The sequence below is a fragment of the Temnothorax nylanderi genome, unplaced genomic scaffold (assembly GCF_030848795.1).
Source record: "Temnothorax nylanderi isolate EJ_2023f unplaced genomic scaffold, tnyl_v1.0 TNYL_tig0100_pilon, whole genome shotgun sequence".
In the NCBI taxonomy this organism is placed as follows: Eukaryota; Metazoa; Arthropoda; class Insecta; order Hymenoptera; family Formicidae; genus Temnothorax; species Temnothorax nylanderi.
The window spans coordinates 409,243-427,304 of record NW_027249162.1 but is presented as its reverse complement, the minus strand read 5'-3'; the positions used below and the strand labels follow the sequence as shown (position 1 = coordinate 427,304).

Sequence of the window (18,062 nt, the reverse complement as noted above, 5' to 3'; positions counted from 1 at the left end):
GCACTCGTAATTCGGTATCGCCGCGCTCGCCCGCTCGGTGCGTAAAGTATAGGATCGGCCGGCCGTCCGTCCGGTCCGTCCAGCCGATTAATTGCCTTCCCCGGCCTCCCCCCCTCTCCTCTTGAAAAGGCACCCCTGACATTTCGCTATCTCGTCGATAGTCGATACAAACGTCTATTTCGCCCGCAGTGCCAGGAAGCGTCGACGAAAGCTCGCAAATGACGCAAATGACCGCGATTGCGACTCGCAAGTCGTCGATGAGCCATGCACCTTCGCGGCTACGGTCTGAAGTGCGCTCCGGACGGAGCGCTCTAACCGCTCTAACGTTCGTCGCAATTCGCGAGACGATCGCCCGCGACTGTGCGCAATTAATCTCATTCGCAACGTTCGAAGCCGCGCTTCCGGCAACATTCCGCACTCGTCGTTCGAGAGGGTTACCGCCGCCCAAACTTCTCTCTCTCTCTCTCTCTCTTTTTCTCTCTCGGGGAACCAAACGATCTTCGCCGCGGATCGCAGGAATCAGTCTCGGAGGCGGGATATCGATTCTCGCCGAACAGTCCCGAGCGCGGCCGAGCGTTCGTGAAAGTGACGTGCGCGAGTAGTTGCACACGAGCGGTCGCGAGCTGGGTGAGTTTGACGGCGGTCAGTGGTGGTCATCTCGTCGCTCGCCCCTCGATCGCGACCCGATCGCGCCGAGCCGAGAGAGGCACACACAGCCACACAGCGACACAGCTCCTCGCGCGATCCAGATTCTCCCGTCCCTCTTTCCCTCCCGCGCGGGGCGGGAAGATCGATTCCGCCGTTGTTCGATTCGGCACGCGCGCACGCGGCAGAGGATACGGACGCGCCGCGATTGACAGTTGGATTGACGCGAGGACGGGCAGGCAGGTGGATCGACACCCAGGTAGAGAGACGACACGGCACGGCGGGGTCGTAGGTCGCGCGATGAGGGGCGTCGATGGCGAACGACCGACAACGGTGGGCGGTGCGCGATTAGCGATTTCGCGACGTGGAAATGGGCCACGCACGCGGATGATTCGGCGAGCGCCCTTCGCGTGTCCGCGATAAAGATCACCTATTTTATTATTATTATTTTTTTTTTCGACGTGCGCGGTCCAGCGTTCGATATTTCGGACAATCCTCCGCCAGCTCTACCGTTGTACCGAGATCGTTGCCCCGATCGCGAGTAGAAATCGCGCGGCTCTCGATCCTTCGGCTGCCTTTGTCTCCCCCTTGACTCGATTTCTTCGTTAGCAGATAAATCCCGTCGCGCGAGGCCGTCGAGGTGAGGATCGATCACCGTGACCTAACCTAAGCTAACCTTGGCGTGAACTATCGCCGCTAAACCGCTCGATCGCGAGAGACGCGAGGTTCTAACGTGATACCGCCTCGAGTACCGAGTACCGAAGCAGCGAACAGCGATCCCCCTACAAAATGGTCACCCCCCAGACACCAGGTGAATCTCGCTTATTATTCCCCGCTGTCAGTCGTCTATTGACTATTTTACGCGTCTATTAATATCAGTTTGTTATCGCTTATGTCATCTGTAGTACACGTTATCACGCTCGATATTTCCTATATTGGGATAGATAATTTTATCTTGTAACATTAGCAACTTTTCTCGATATAGACGGACTTGGACAAGAGCTAGACGTGATGCTTTCGCAAATGAATGATTTTATTACAAATTATGGTACGCTTGTTCTAAATATTGTGTTTGATGCGCAGGTATGGACCCCTGGGTGATCCAGCCTAGAGAAAGAATGAGATACCAGGAACAATTTGACTCGTTAAAACCGATCAATGGAATTGTTACTGGCGAGCAAGCGAAAGGTTTCCTTCTCAGATCTCAACTTTCACCTCCCATTCTCGGACAGATATGGTAAAGATACTATTTAAGGATGCTGTTTATTGCCCCCAAACCTTTATAGGGCTTTCCTAATCTTTCCTAATCTTTTTGTACGTTACAGGGCATTATCGGATACAGACGCAGATGGGAAGATGGATGTAAATGAGTTCAGTATTGCGTGCAAGTTGATCAATTTGAAACTGCGCGGCTTCGAAATCCCCAAAGTACTGCCACCCGTTCTTATACAGAGTTTAAAGTCTTTCTCAATCGGTAGGTGAATAGAATAGTTTTGTGCGGGAAACATGAAGTTACATCACGAGACATTTTAGGCGACGCTAGTCTGACTGGATTGCCAAATGGTTCCACCGCTCCAAGTAACGTTAGCTCTCTAGTAAATTTAAGCGGACATCAACCGATGGTATCTCAACCTATGGCAAGCGCGATACCCACGGCTGGAAACACCCTTATAGGTATATATCATTAAACGTTGACTCATTTTGGTGTTATTCACTCTCCTCTACCTCGATCAATGATTGTCAGCTAGATGCTTGTGTGATATCTCATGAACTAACAGAAAAAAGATCTCGATTTATAAGAGACTTGTAAGAGCGTCTATAAGCACCCAGAGGTACATTCTCCTCTTTCTCACTCAGATATTCGTCGCTTATTAGATTCATTCAGATGTATCAAACATAAATACAGTACCACTAATATCCAACATATATTATTACAATATCATGTCTGTCAGTCCTATCTATCATTTTCATAAATTAAATTGGACAAGTCGCTGTTATTTTGGCCACGAAACATTAATTATCAAACATAATTTATCTGTGTGTTATTCATAATTCATCATACTACACAGCATTACAACAAAATAGACAGAATGTGGCTCCAAGCACACATGCCACAACTCATATACCGTCTAAGCCACCCGCTCGACCCGCGCCACCTTCTGTGGGTATGTTAATCATACTGAATGTTCTGTGTTTTATGAGCCAGTTTGTTTTCTTTTTCCTGAAGCAAGCTTCTATTCGATCGCCTGACAGTGTTCTTAGTTTAAACATATTTTCAAACCATTTTATTCCTCAACATTATTATGTTATATAATATAATGTAAAGCAAACTCCTTCTCTCGCTGGTGTATGTACACTACACTTTAATTATATTACATAATTTTGGAATGTCTTTACAGATATGTCTGACATAGCTTTATTTATGATATTATTTTATGAGATAATTATGATTTCCTTAATATACAAGTAAATGCACAGCTTATACTTTTGATGTTGCTCGTTTCAGAAATTTATGTCGCCGCGAAAGCTTTCAAAAGTACATATTAGTCTTTGCTTAAACTAAAAATTCGTTATCTTTTTAGTACTTTTTACTATTTTTTTATTACACGTGTAGGTAGGTGTTGGACTTTGCGATGATAGATTTTTTAGCAAGTATACTTATCATGAAAAAACAAATCCATTTGCATCTTGATTATTGTATAGCATTTTAATATTATTCAACAAAAAGTCAAACTCGGGATAGTTCTCATGCTTAAACATAGAGATAAAAGCGATGGCATTAACAACTTTGGATGTTATTATGTAAATGGAAAGATCGTGATATTATTTTCTAATCGTAGAATTTAAATTTTTATTTGTCGATGATAACCCTTTACTTATTATCTACTTGAGGGGTTTACATTTATGTACCGTTTGTGTACTTGTAATTATATTTGCATTTCTTCATTTTCGACAATTATATATATCGTTAATAATAAATTTACACTTTACGCGGCAAAAAAAGGAGTCGCACCTACCCTTAATACCACGACCGGTGGTCTCCCACAAAGACCTGCACCACCCACAAATATTGGTATGTTTAAATAAACATGTTACCACAAACCCAATATGTATTGTTTATGGCTAACACAATTACTAGTAAATCTCATTATATCGCTCGATTAAAATTGACATGCTATGAAGAAAGAAAGCATTGGCACAATCTTTTTGCTTGTGCTTTTTCTTGTTTTTTTTTAAATATTTGTCATAATTTACCGAACAGAAATAATGAATGTCGCTTGGATTTAAATAATCGGACATTTACAACTGTTTTCTGACATATATAATAATCACACGGAATTATTTCAGGGAGTAATTTTGTGGCAGCAACGGGTGGCCCACCACCCAAACCAGCACCACCTTCGTTTCCAAATAGTCCTGTTGCAGGAATGTCGCCAATGAAAGTTACGACTTCCGTCGTTGGCTCCTCAGTTATTTCTTCGTCCCCATCTATATCTGCCCCTGGAATAGGTAAAAAAATAAGAATGCGTTAAAATATAAACATAAGTTATTTAATTATATATATTTATTAATTTTTAATTAGGTATTCCATCAGTGGCATCAATCGCCCCTTTAAATACAACTCCTATACCAATGGCTGCCTTTAATATGGCACAATCAATGCCGACGCAGCCGTTAGGCATGGTTAGTGCAGGTATGGTTGCTCCTATGACTGGCATTCCTAGTATGATACCATCCATTGGATCAATAAATACTGGTATATATAGATATATATGCAAAACAATGTCTCGTGATCGTACTTGCATTTATTACAATATTAATTTTTATTAATTTTTTTTTCCAGGTACTGGAGTTGCTCCGTCAGTAGCGTTACCGTTAGTGTCCTCGACAACTGCAAATAGCGCGTTGGTCAATGGCGCAATTACACAAACGCCAGTGTCTACGAATACACCTTTGAGTACAACGGCACGTCCACCAAGTATAGACAGAGTAGGCTCTATGGATTCGCAGCACAGCCAGCATTCGGTTGGCTCTCCGCAGTCTACGGAATGGGCGGTGCCGCATCAGACTAAATTAAAGTATACTCAATTATTTAATACTTGGGACAGAACGAGATCTGGCTTTTTATCTGGGCCTCAAGCAAGAAATATCATGGTGCAGTCGCAACTGCCACAACTCATACTCGCTCAAATATGGTATAGTAACAAAATACTACTACAAAATAGCATATGAAACAACATTCTTTATACGTATTGTAGAACAAAAAATAAATTTCCAAAATGTATGTCAACAGGGCTCTATCTGATATGGATTCGGATGGACGTTTAGGCTCCGAGGAATTTGTGCTTGCAATGCATCTTTGCGATATCGCTAAAGCCGGCGAGACTATACCTACAACGCTTCCACTAGAACTTATCCCACCTACATTTAGACGGCAACGTCAAAGCAGTTTAACGCTGTCTCAAAATGCAACGGAAAATATCGATCCATTAGCGGGCATGCCACAGGTACGTGTCCAATATAAAAATATCTTTTTGCGCAAAAAGAAACGGAAGGGAAAAAAGTGTCTTTTTCCAGACTTCATTCGAAGATAAACGTAAAGAGAACTTTGAGAAAGGTCAAGCGGAATTAGAACGTAGGCGTAAAGCGCTATTAGAGATTCAGCGGAAGGAACAGGAAGAACGGGAACGCAAAGAACGGGAGGAGGCCGAGAAACAGGAGAAAATAAGGCAAGTACGACTGCTCATTAATCAAGCGTAACACAGGAAAAAACTTTGTGTTTTGTGATGCAGACTAGAGCAAGAGAGGCGTAGACAAGCGGAAATTGAAAAGCAAATGCAGAGGCAAAAGGAAATCGAACAGGAGAAGGATGAACAACGAAAACGCGCGCAAGAACAGAAAGAGGCGGCACGCAAGTAAGTTCATTATACAATATTATTAGATAAATTTGTATCTGTATGGATTTAAAACCAGCGCTGCTTCGCGACATTTAGGGAAATGGAGAGACAACGGCAGTTGGAGTGGGAACGACAGAAGTCACAAGAATTGCAAGCGCAGAGGCAAAAAGAGCAGGACGTTCTTCTCAAGTTAAAAGCGAGGAATCAGACCTTGACCATCGAACTTGGAACACTTGTAAGTATATTAGAAAGATACATACTTCAAATAATAGATCCAGATAATACTTCAATGATCAAACCTTATATTGCCTTTTCTGACTTTTTAGAACGACAAAGTGAAGGAATTGTCACAAAAGATTTGTGACACTCGGGTAGGAGTGTCAGGCGTCAAAACGACTATCGATGGTATGAGAACAACGAGAGACACGCAGTTACAAGAAATGGCCGCGTTAAAGAATAAACTTCGGGAACAAAATCAAAGATTGCTAGCGCTGACTCAAGAGAAAGCACGTATCGAGGCGAGAAATAAAATTAATGCGGCGCAAGATGCAGCCGGACAAGAGGCTATTAAAATGGCCTTCGACAATAAACAAATTACTCTTAAGCAGATGAAAGATAAAATAGCAGATTTACAACAGCAGGTATGATCCTGACGTTTGTCAATTGCATAAATGGACTTTAACTTCAGCGATATCAATATTCTATTTTCTAATTTGTATTTTTCAGATTGATTCTAAAATGTCCGATATTGAAAATAATAACGCTCAGCTCGAGGATATTAAGACCCAAATAAAGAATCTAGTGACGGATTGTAAACAGCTCTATGCCACTTTTGATGAGAAAAAGCAGAAAGTAATCGAACTTCGGTCAGGTAGCAATGCCTCAGCTGCTGACTTTGCCACATCTGCGTGGGGAGATAGCGGTTGGGGAGAGCCACCTACCAGTGACACAGCTTGGCCTGTCAACGAAACTACTGAGAGCTCAATAAATGAAGCTGCCGTTGTGGGCGTCCGCAAATACAGAGCCCTTTACGAATTCGTAGCGCGAAATCAAGACGAAATATCGTTTCAACCTGGTGATATTATATTGGTAAATACAATAAACGCAATAGAATTGCCATTATTAAAAAGAAAATTGATTCAATACGTGAATAGTTAACGTAATATAACGTGCTATTAGGTACCACCTGTGCAAAATGCTGAACCAGGATGGATGGCGGGAGAAATTCGTGGTCACACTGGTTGGTTTCCCGAATCTTATGTGGAACCAGTGGATACTGGTACAGCTGATTTGGACAACGAACGTACTTTCATACAACAAGACAGTGTAGAGAAGAGAACGTTAGAGTTAGTTGTTTTCATTTATGATGATAATATCAAGAGTGTATCATTCCATATATCACCAAGTGTTGGCCTTTTTATTGTGATTGTGCAGAGGAATAGCGGAAGTTCCCGAGAACGTATCCGATGCGGGATCATTAGGGGGAGAAGCCCCGATAGTAGAGGCTATTATACCTACTTTAGGATTAGGTACATGTTGTAACATACAAGCTACCACTTTGTTTCCTTACCGACCTACTATGGAACAACATCTTACTTTTGAAAAAGGAGAAACTATCAATGTTTCTGAGCAGCAGGTTACTATTATATTTATTATATGAAAGATAATGTATATACATACGTTTTCTAAAGCATCTATTTTATTCAGGACGACTGGTGGTACGGTTCAGCCAACACTGGAAATAAGGGTTGGTTCCCCAAGTCGTACGTGAAAGAAATAATCGCAAGCAGTAAAGACACCGCGGTTGAAGGTCTCAATGAATATTACGTTGCCCTTTATCGATACGATTCGACTGAAAACGGCGATCTCAATTTTAATCAAGGGGAAGTTATATTAGTTACGAAAAAAGAAGGCGAATGGTGGACCGGTTGTGTAGGGAATAAAAGTGGAATCTTTCCTTCTAATTACGTAGAGAAGTGCGACGCTCCCAATCAGGTACGTTAGAAATGTCTTGCATTTCATCTTGGCTAGTTTTTAATCATTAATTTATTCGAAAGTTGAAGATAATTGCTTGCTTTGACAACTATTTTTTTCTGTTTTTTTTGTCAATTCAAAAAGTTTGGATTAACAAAGCTTGCTTGAAAGTTTCTAATACGGGTTTGTGTGTTAGGGTGCGCCTTTGTCTACTAACGTTCAGTCCACTGATGTTGCTGCAATCGCAGATGCTAAGAGTGAAACTGATACTCCGGCGACCGCAGCGTCGCAAGTGCGTATTCGTAATTGTTTATTTCAAATTGCGTTTGCAATTGTATCTCACATTTAACTGTACGTGTTGAAATGCTAATGTTATTAATCCACTTATCCGTTATTGATATCGGACAATGAGAAAAAGGTTAAATACGACAAACTATAAAGCGTGCTCGTATTTAGCAGGTAGAGAAAACGGCGGAGCAGTTAGAAGATGAAAGAGCAGCTGCTGAGGATAGAGCGGAATTACCAGACTTTGCTGCTATGGCCGCTCAGCAGGTAAAAGCAAAAACTTCTAATGTACTCACAATTTGACCTTTTTCTATTATAAGAGTGTAATTGCTTACTGCTTTTTTGTGCTTCCGACATCCCGATAATGCAGTATTATAAGGTATTTTTGATCATATTATTACATCCATTTTTATCGTTATTGTATTTTATATAAAACTGTTTTTCTTTTTCTTTAAAATTTTTCAATATATGGAATTTTTTCAATATATCGAAAAGCTAATTTTACTCAAGAGAAAAATCTTTTTTTCACAGAGAGGAAGGAAACCAGAAATTGTTCAAGTTATTGCGCCCTATCAAGCAACAAGTGCAGAACAGTTAGATTTGCAAAGAGGACAATTAATAATGATTCGTAAAAAGACTGACAGCGGTTGGTGGGAAGGAGAGCTTCAGGTAGAAAGAATACAAATTTTTTTTTATCTTAACTATCATACTGTTAAGTAATAACTAGCGCATTGTTTATTTAGGCACGCGGTAAAAAGAGGCAAGTTGGTTGGTTTCCAGCAACTTATGTTAGACCCTTAACCAGTAGTAGTAACAGAAGTACACCTGTCTCCCAAGGATATCAAGATTCTCCAACGGATCCAAATATTGGTAAATATTATAAATTCTGCAATTTATTTATTATCTTACAATTTTTTCAAAACTATACTTATCTATGTTTAGATTAAATTCTAATTCTTAGAACAATCTACTCGGGCTAAAATTATAGCATAAGTGTTTTCTTTTATAGAACGTGTTATGGCTCTGTATCCTTACCAAGCACAAAATGAGGATGAATTAAGCTTCGAGAAAGGTGACGTTATATCAGTACTCGCTAAGGAAGAAGCATCATGGTGGAGAGGTGAATTGAACGGCGTATCCGGCGTCTTTCCGAGCAACTACGTATCACCTATGTGTAAGTATTCCTTTCGTACGTGATTGCCGAAATTGAATCCCAGAATCACCTTAGGCTTTTTAACCTCACAAGTACAGTGTGAACAGAGAAAATTATGTAGCGCTAACTTATATTAAATTTCCACACGTACTGACTGCACGCGTATAAACATTAGAGAGAGTGATTGAACCAACTAATAGATTATAAAATAAAAATTATAGAAATGCGAAATATATAACTTCTGGCTACAGATAGGCGGACGATCGTCAGGTGTAACAAGTTTCAATTAAAACGACTATTTATTTATTGTATCTTTTATCATTGTTGTTGTTGTTTTCATTATCAACACTATCGCCATTATTATTTCTATCATCATCAACACCACCATCGTTGTCATCATGGTTATTATTATTATGTTATTATTATATTATTTTATTATAGTTAGGCTTCACCTTATAATTCGAGTTATACCATTTTATAACTCGTAGAATAAGTAAAGATGGAGCGTGTTATTGCAATTATTATCAAATATACTTAATGTTAGCATTATATTATAAGTTAATAGCTTGTAAGACAGTAAAGTTGAAAATATGTAGCGTATTTCCTGCATCTTCTAGATTAATATATATTGTTGTAAATGGAGCGTTAGCAGAGAGAAAGAGAAAGCATTTTTTATAAGCTCAATGTAGATTAATATATCGAAGAATATATTTTCTCCATCAGTTATATACCTTGTCTGAGTTAATGATATCATTGGAAAGCTCTTTTTTTTGTAATGTAAGTATTTGTGTAAAAGTGATGCGTTTGGTTGTCCTCAAAGCCCGCTTGCACTTTTTAATAATTGACATTATTCTCATTCTTCTAATGCATATGCGTTGTGTATGGCACTGGTTATTGGTATATCAAAAGCATAAAGAGATCGTTCACACACTTATCGCCTGTGGTTTACATTACATTAGAAATAGAAATAGAAACGGATGCGACAGATTATTCTCAGTTTACGAAACAGCTTGCGTGTCTGCCTTGCATGTCTACCCATTCGTTCGTCCGTCCGTCTCTCCGTCAGAGGTAGCCGTTTCCTTGATATTACGATTAACAATTAACAGTTAACAATTGTGATAGATGTAACCTGCGATTTTATTACTCGTATATAATATGTAGATTATTGTAGATTATAATTAATCTGTATGAACGCGGTCTTTAAAGATCCTACAGTGGCTGTTATATTTTCCCAAGTAGAACAAAACTGACAAGAACGTTTTCTGAATAGAATTCTTGTTCGTTTAATAAATTTCGAATTGGCTGTTTTTTTGTGCGTTTAATTGCAAATTTTTTAATGCGGAAAGCCTTATAAGAAAGGAATAGGAATTTTTATTTAGCAAAACACTTTGTATAATTCTATGCTTCTATGATTCTCTCGAACGACAATTTTAATATGTTAAAATTAGAAGAGATGCTTTGAAGAGAACAGCTGCCTCAGTTTTTTCTATTCTTAGTCTATAATTCGCGCATTTTGTAATCTCCTTTTTATTAATTATATCTTTCGCTTTTGCTTAACACGCAGCATAAAGGGCCGAGCAGCAGAACAGCATTGCTGGTTTAAATTAAAAGCACCTGAAGTGTAATAAGAACAATAGCAGCTCCTACATTCGGCACGGCGTGCTACGACAACAGAAGTCTCATCGTTGGAGACACTGTGCATGAAAAAAAGAAAGAAAAGCAAAAAAGTGAGCAAAGAAAGACAGAGAAAGGGGAATAAGAAGGGAAAGGAGTGTATGTGTGTGCGTGTGTATGTGTGCGAGAGAGAGAGAGAGAGAGGGGGGGGGGGAATCGAAAAAGAAAAAATTAATATGAGAAGGGCAGGGAGAAAGACTCAGGGTTGGCTCTTCGTCTCTATAAATATAGCCTCTACCTATACATATTATACAAGCCTTTCCCTCTGGTGCGGGGTTGCACTCATTCTTTCATTAATGTTATCATTCGAATTGTTAACATGAGTCACGACATTTTAGCTTTTAACCGTTTTACATCTTTAAACGAATTTCCATCCGAATACTATGTTCGTTGCATAAAAATAATGCGCGCATGTACCAAGTCCAATCGTTTCATTAGTGTTACGACCACCTGATCTGCACCAACACCAAAGGTCTACCTCAGTTCTCTATCTATGCTGACGTACAATTAAGAAACAATAATATTAAATTCTTAGCTTATTCACGTTAGAAATATTTAACATTACGTCATGGTACGAATACTATTGTTACTTAATGTTTAAGTGATTTGTTAAGTTCATGTTGGATGCATACTGCATCCCGTGACGATGTCCACGTTCACGTGCGGATTAACGTATGTTCAGCTCGATTTTACGTTTAAGAGGTTTATTTTAAGGAACTTGGTCTATAAAAGTATATCAAATTGTAAGTAAAAAATGCTTTTCGAAAAAGGAAGAAGCAAGTTTTTAGGATAGCGTCCTTGTCTCTTCTTGCTTCGGAACATTTTGGTGGTCGATCAAAATTTCGAGTATTTAATTCGATCGTCCCTTAGAAGTTAAGGTTCATCACTGTGTTTCTGTTATTTCCTCCGTCTGTAGTTGTAATACCTGCGTTGATCACAGTTGTGTGAAATAGAAATAGTCGTTAGAAAAGCAACGATGGTTGCGTTATGTTTTGTCTTTTATGAACATTACTATGGTACGTATCGCGGGCCGTTAGAAATCACGGCGTTGTCTCACCCTGAGGCCTAGAAAATGTGTGACGATCTCACGATCGAGCAGCCGGTTATTAGCTGCGACGATCGAAAGCGATATAAGAGGAGAAGGAGCCCAGAAATGTCCCAAAAGTGTACACAGTTTCATTCGACGCCTGACATTGCGCGCGGCTTCTTACGTCTAGTGAAAGAAATTAGCGAATTGTGCAAAGGTATTCTGTTCATTCGCGTAGAAAACGGGAAGAGAAGTCAAGTAAAGCAAAGCGATACACGACTTAATTGCTCATTGTAGATTCGGCATAATTTCCAATGATTGTTCAATTTTTAGTGCTTCTATCTCGCACGAGTAACGAGTACTTTATTTGCTGTAAATAACTAAAGAGATTAAGGGTAATGTGCTCCTTCTTCACAGCCTTTTACGATAGAGCCTAAATAAATTAGCACTCGTACGTGAACAATAATTGCCGAGGATCACTAATAATGAGCTATAAGTAAACGATAGTGTTGACCACGTGATTCAGTGAGTAATGTTATTGTAAATCAGTTTTTCCATCGAATCGCATTCCTATATGTGTGTGTGTTAATCGACTGACTGTTCATTTCCTGGATCGTAATCGACAGTCAACGTCTTTATTCGTGTAATGTATTGTACTATTATCCCGTTAACATACAGTGCTTCGTTACAAAGAATTTATTATATTAAAAGATATATTCAAATGTTTATTGTTTCCGAGAAAAGAAAAAAGAAGATCCTTGAGAACCCTATTAGAGCCTACATTTTGCACCGAGTTCAGCGTACACGTAATTACGAAGCTTTGATACAACATTGACAATTTAACGTTCGATGAACATTTTTACGAATGTTCGCAAAAGTATGATCGGTCTGGCTTCCTTAGAGACTCCCTTGAGGCTCCAATCATAAGGTCGTTTAGAGAAACGAAGATGATACAGCTAATTCGGCAAGAAATCAAGCGCACAACATATTTATTTATTGCTATTGCGAGAACTTTTACGCGTTCTATGTAATCCTCCACGACAGAAGCGAGTAAATACGTTATGTCACAGTGGCAATAATTGTGTGCTTAATAATTAGGTATTCCAGACAACCAGTCCAGCATAACGTTATTCAGATGGTGACGCGGCGGGATTGTCTAAAGCAAGTTGTGCAACTGGTTACCCTTAGTCGATGTAGCCGTGTAGTGCGTTATACTCCTAAGATTGTTACTATTTGCAAGTTGTTTGTTTATTCTAATATCGAACCTCATCTGAAGTCTCACAATAGGATACGGTGTAATCTGGCGTGTAGTGGAGAATGTTGTAAGAGAGTATGAACAATTCTGTGTGACTATACGAATCTTGTTCACACTTTATATACATATATACATATATATATATATATAGAAATATTATATTGTGTTTCCACACACATATGTACGCCGATGTTCTTATACATATGTAAACATATCCATATGTGCATACACGGATACGTTCGCATTTCACCGCTGATCGAAATAAAATATCTGTCTGTTGTAAAATTATTTTTGCGAATCGTGTGTTACTCGGTATTATCGCTCATAATGCAACGGCATTCTTTTATCGACATTGTCTCAACATATATTTTCTCTCTTTTTCGCAATGTACTTCCAATGGGATACGAAATACTTTTATCAAAATATTACGTTTATTATTTCTGAGAATGAGAATCAGTGTTCCCGCTTTAGATAATACAAGTTAAAAAGAACATATTTAATGACGATTTTACGCGGAAGAAACATCTTTTTTGTATATATTTTATGTGTAGCGAATGAATTGACGATCGATACAACGATATGTCACGATTCCATGGAGAGAAAACGCCAGGAACACATTAAAGAGCTAATCGTGACTGAGCAAGCTTACATAGAAGACATGAGATTAGTACATGAGGTATTCCTTTTCGTTTTCTTCTTTGAATTCTAGTCTAGAATGACGTACGGTTCTCTCTCCTTTCATCCAAGGATTCTTTATGTCAATTTGGAGTACTTTCCCGCCGAGAAGTGGCGTCTGTTGAAAAGTTATTCCTTCATTAGTGCAAATAAGTGACTTTGGAAATTATATCGCCAATCACATATGCACAACGAAATCTTATTATAAGCTTCAACAAGATTTTAATTCGAAACTGACGTTAATTCTTAACGTCACGCATGTATTCAAGAGATGAAAGATGACTAAAGAAAACGCGCGACTCCAAATTGATTAGAAGATCGATGAAAATGAAAGGAGATTCGGGGAATCTGGTATGACAGATATATTTATATACGTATATTGCACATTTTAGGTGTTTGAGAAACCGTTAATCGAAAGTTTAGTCCTAAGTATCGATGAGATAGAGAGGATATTTATCAATACGAGAGATATTATCGCATGTAACGATAACTTCTTGAGGTAACCAGAATTTATTAGTATATTATGACAGAGTATACTTTCTATCGATGTCAAAATCACTGAAGAAACACGAGTGAATTTCTTGCAGGACTCTGAGGATACGAAGGGATAATAGCTATAACGGAGTAATACGAATGATTGGCGATGTATTATGTGAAAATGTAAGTGCAATTTTAAATGTGCGACACAGAAACATCTTGGTTGGTGAAATCTGTTTACATATAATTTATGTATTTTGCACAGATACCTAGGATGTCACCTTATATAAGATTTTGCAGCAGCCAATTACCAGCTGCGACGTATATGCAGCGTTTGACGGAAACTTCGCCGGAATTCGTTAAGGTCGCGCAGGTATGTCAGCAAGATCCGCGGACGAAGGGGATGCCACTAAGCTCGTTTTTAATTAAGCCGATGCAAAGGATAACGAGGTATCCGCTCATCATCAAGAAGGTATTCGCTTTTATCTGCAGATAATTGTAGTCATATGCTGTAATATATGTAATATGGTAATTATAGATTTTAGATTACACGCCAGTCGATCATCCTGATAGGCAGTATCTGCAAGAAGCACTGGCCAAAGCCACGGAGTTTTGTACTCAGGTAAAAATAACATCAAGCAAAGTATAAAGCAAAGTAATATATAACAATGGGAATATTAATCGACTCTACTGACCGTTATAATCGCCAAGACAATACGACCACGATGGTTCGATTATCGTCAAGACGCTCTTTTAACCAATATAAGCTGATGTAATCAGCCAGTAGAGTCGATTAATATTCCCATTGTTGTTTATTAATTGACTGGCGAAGTAAAAGTGATTTATTCTGCAAAGTAATATAGGCCTAATTTACACCGATCTCTTGATACGCGTATCAAATAGTATATTTGAGCTGATCAGCCAATAATTAAACTAATTTACTAGTTATTTACTATTTAATACGCGTATCAAGTAATCACAGTGTAAACTAGGCTTATATATCGTAATATATCTTAGTACACAGGAGAATAGAATAATTTACGGATTTGTGTTATCTAATATTGTACATCACGTAGGTAAACGAAAGTATTGGGGAAAAAGAAAATTCTGACAGATTGGAATGGCTGCAAACTCATGTTATATGTGACGGCCTTGAAGAGCAGCTTGTCTTTAATTCCATGACGAATTCCGTAGGACTGCGAAAACTGTTACATTTCGGTATACTTCATAAGGTAACATATATCTCTTCAGGGATTCTGCAGACCTTTGTGCCACATGATTCTACTGTCGTTTTGTTACAGTCAAAAAGTGGTAAAGAGCTCGTCAGCTTCCTCACGAATGACTTTCTACTGTTCGTTCAACCATTGAAATTTTCCTTAAATTGTCAACAATTTTCGTTCGAACGTAACGAGCATCAGAAGTTCAAGATGTACAGAAAAGTATGTATGCGAACTTTAGAGAAGAATATTTTTATAAGTCAAAGTTTCTCATGATTACAATGCCGTTATCAAAAAGTTGACTTTTTTCTTTCGTAGCCAATATTTCTCAATGAATTGTCTTTGTCTGGAGAAAGTGACGGAACCAGTAGCCTGAGCGGAAGTGACGCAGCGGACAATTCTTCGAAAACTCTAACAATAAGACTGAAAGACCAAAAGAAGCCGATAATATTATTAGCATCGTCTGCGAATGAATGTTTAATGTGGTCGAAACGAATCGTGGAAGCACGCAAAAAGTTTCTGGAGAATGAGCAGAATTGCCTGCAAAGACAGCGGTCAAGTGAGTAGCCATTGCGATAATTAATCAGGCATTGAACCTATCGAACATCGTGTATTCGTACTTCTGTAAATTGCTTTCCGACGCGATTTATAAGCATATAATGTTTGTACGTTAGTACATTGACGTCGAGCTTGTACGTTTGCATAAATAATTGAGCTATTTAATAAATTCAATATTCAATAATAACTACTCACTTTATGTGGGTGAACAGAACAGGCGAAATTTGGAGCGTGCGGCAGAATTCTCGTCACTGTGCTCGAAGGTTTCAACTTAAAAGCTCCATCCGGTAAGGATTCAATGGTTTAGGTTGCTTGTTATTGCACCTTGTCTTTCTCAGTGTAGCTTGATATGCTTTTTAACGCTTTATGCTTAATGCTCCTGCAATTTCAAGGTTGTGTCAAAACAGTGTATATAGTAATTGTGTCTATCGGACGAGAAACACGTGTGCGTTAGTGAAAAATCAAGCCAGAAAACATTTGTATCAGTTCTAAGATTACAATTGGATGCCACGCTTTACTATTAACAGAAACCTGCCATGGTGTTGTAGTTCGCAGGAGACTTCCACAAGGTAGGCTGGTGCTAGCAGTTGTCGAGGCTGAAAATCTTGCCATTGGCAGGAAAGGTAAAGTACCGAGATCCTGTATTTTAAAACAATTCTAAACAGCTGTACTTGTATTTCATGTGGAATGGTGACTCGTTTGATTGATTTTTATTGCACCTGCTGATTTTGATGATTTTCACGTGTTTTTACTGCACAGTTTCCTTCTCTATTTCGATTATTTTCCATGCTGTAAGTTAAACTCGTTATCCATATGTCTCTGGTACGACTTAAAAGACAGTAATGTTCTTCACACGATATATTAATTTAAAATTAAATGCTTTGGCGAATAAAAAAAATTGGAAGAGAGCGTAATTGCATGACAAAAAGTTATTTCAAAAGAGATATTAACTATGAGAAACATTTATTAAAATATATCAATTTTACAACAAGGAAGATTAAGCTTTTAAGTTGAAAAATCTGTGGACAAGGGTAAGTATACTATGTTTGGGAGGACTTAAGTTTAGCTGAAAAATCTGTGGACAAGGGTAAGTATACTATGTTTGGGAGAACTTTTGAAGACTATGCAATTGTTGCACAAAAGCAAAGTTACTAACGCTTTAAAGGAAAAAAATATATATTTTTGTACGTTAGAATTGTTGTTTATGATGATAGACTACTCATATGCATATACAAGCGTTTTTTCTTTTCTAGGGAAGTGTAATGCATTCTGCAAAGTGTCCATGGGTTCTCAAGAAGAAAGAACGGGTGTCGTATCCGGAAGTGATTGCCCTTTGTGGGATGCTTCAATGCAATTCCAAGTAAAAGACCTGCTCGAGGATACTCTTTGCATCACTGTGTTCGACAAAGGATACTATAGTCCTGATGGTAAGTCTTTGGTATAATCTTCATTATGGAAATTGAATAATTTTATATGACAACAAATTAATAAACAGCTATACGAGTCAAGCGTGGTACGTAGTGCGCAAGTAAAGAAATTAATAGTTACAGAAGTAACGAATTAAAATGCGCACCACGTACCGCGCTTGATTCGTATAGCTGTTGATTAATTTGTTGACATTTTCACGAGTCTAATGACATATTTGAATTTTATATGAGTATTTTACATGAGATTAATAATTAATCTTCTAATCGCTAAATTATAACTTTTTCAATGTCCGCGATATTGTTGTTAATGCAGAGTTCCTTGGTCGCGCTGAGATCAGAGTGGCCGACATAATGAGAGACAGTAAAAATTCTTGCGGGCCAATCCAGAAAAGGATCAACTTGCATGAAGTCGAAAGCGGTGATGTTGTTCTCAAACTTGACCTACGACTGTTTGGGTAAGACGTGTGGTGCGAGAGCTTCTAATCTAAAAGTACGCATTTAAGTAAAAATTTTATATAAGACTTATATAAGACTGTATGATGAAGTACACAATAGAAAAGATCATAAGAGAAAAAATGCCAAAAATTAATTTTTCCTATCTCCTTTCCTTTTAAAAAATTCTGAATAATTTTTAGACAATTTAATCTTTCATACGTTTGCATGAGAAATATCTTTACATAAAAAAATAGTAAATATATTATATAATATAATACATAATATGATTTGACCAAAAGTATCATAAAATTTAGCGATATAATAATATAAATGTAAGTAAGAAATTACGTGAAGTACAAGGT

General features: G+C 38.4%; 1 protein-coding gene and 1 long non-coding RNA gene across 16 annotated transcripts; one reads left to right on the top strand and one right to left on the bottom strand.

Moving 5' to 3' along the window:
- Window positions 1–310: 310 nt before the first annotated feature.
- On the top strand, window positions 311–17,850 carry Dap160 (dynamin associated protein 160). 15 transcript variants are annotated; one of them, XM_071711543.1, is made up of 35 exons: window positions 311–627; window positions 1,258–1,456; window positions 1,729–1,882; window positions 1,971–2,119; window positions 2,179–2,319; window positions 2,715–2,810; window positions 3,650–3,718; window positions 3,994–4,155; window positions 4,229–4,402; window positions 4,490–4,841; window positions 4,940–5,153; window positions 5,224–5,375; window positions 5,439–5,561; window positions 5,640–5,778; window positions 5,870–6,184; window positions 6,270–6,632; window positions 6,723–6,889; window positions 6,978–7,179; window positions 7,251–7,538; window positions 7,714–7,809; window positions 7,974–8,069; window positions 8,334–8,471; window positions 8,546–8,672; window positions 8,812–8,976; window positions 13,463–13,587; window positions 13,979–14,085; window positions 14,174–14,246; window positions 14,329–14,535; window positions 14,602–14,685; window positions 15,140–15,295; window positions 15,365–15,502; window positions 15,599–15,839; window positions 16,051–16,125; window positions 17,092–17,265; window positions 17,579–17,850. In XM_071711543.1, exons 2-35 carry the CDS (start codon window positions 1,435–1,437, stop codon window positions 17,722–17,724), a joined length of 5,430 nt encoding a protein of 1,809 aa, XP_071567644.1. In that variant the 5' UTR covers window positions 311–627; window positions 1,258–1,434; the 3' UTR covers window positions 17,725–17,850. The 15 variants fall into 15 exon arrangements, with proteins under 15 accessions (XP_071567644.1, XP_071567645.1, XP_071567643.1 ...); XM_071711544.1 differs by having other exon boundaries at window positions 1,255–1,456; XM_071711542.1 differs by lacking the exon at window positions 311–627 and adding an exon at window positions 634–904.
- LOC139775548 (uncharacterized) lies at window positions 3,334–16,714 on the bottom strand. Its single transcript, XR_011718847.1, has 3 exons — window positions 16,374–16,714; window positions 16,034–16,217; window positions 3,334–4,146 (listed from the first exon to the last, which is right to left on the bottom strand). It is a non-coding gene; the product is annotated as an uncharacterized lncRNA (long non-coding RNA).
- Window positions 17,851–18,062: the final 212 nt, after the last annotated feature.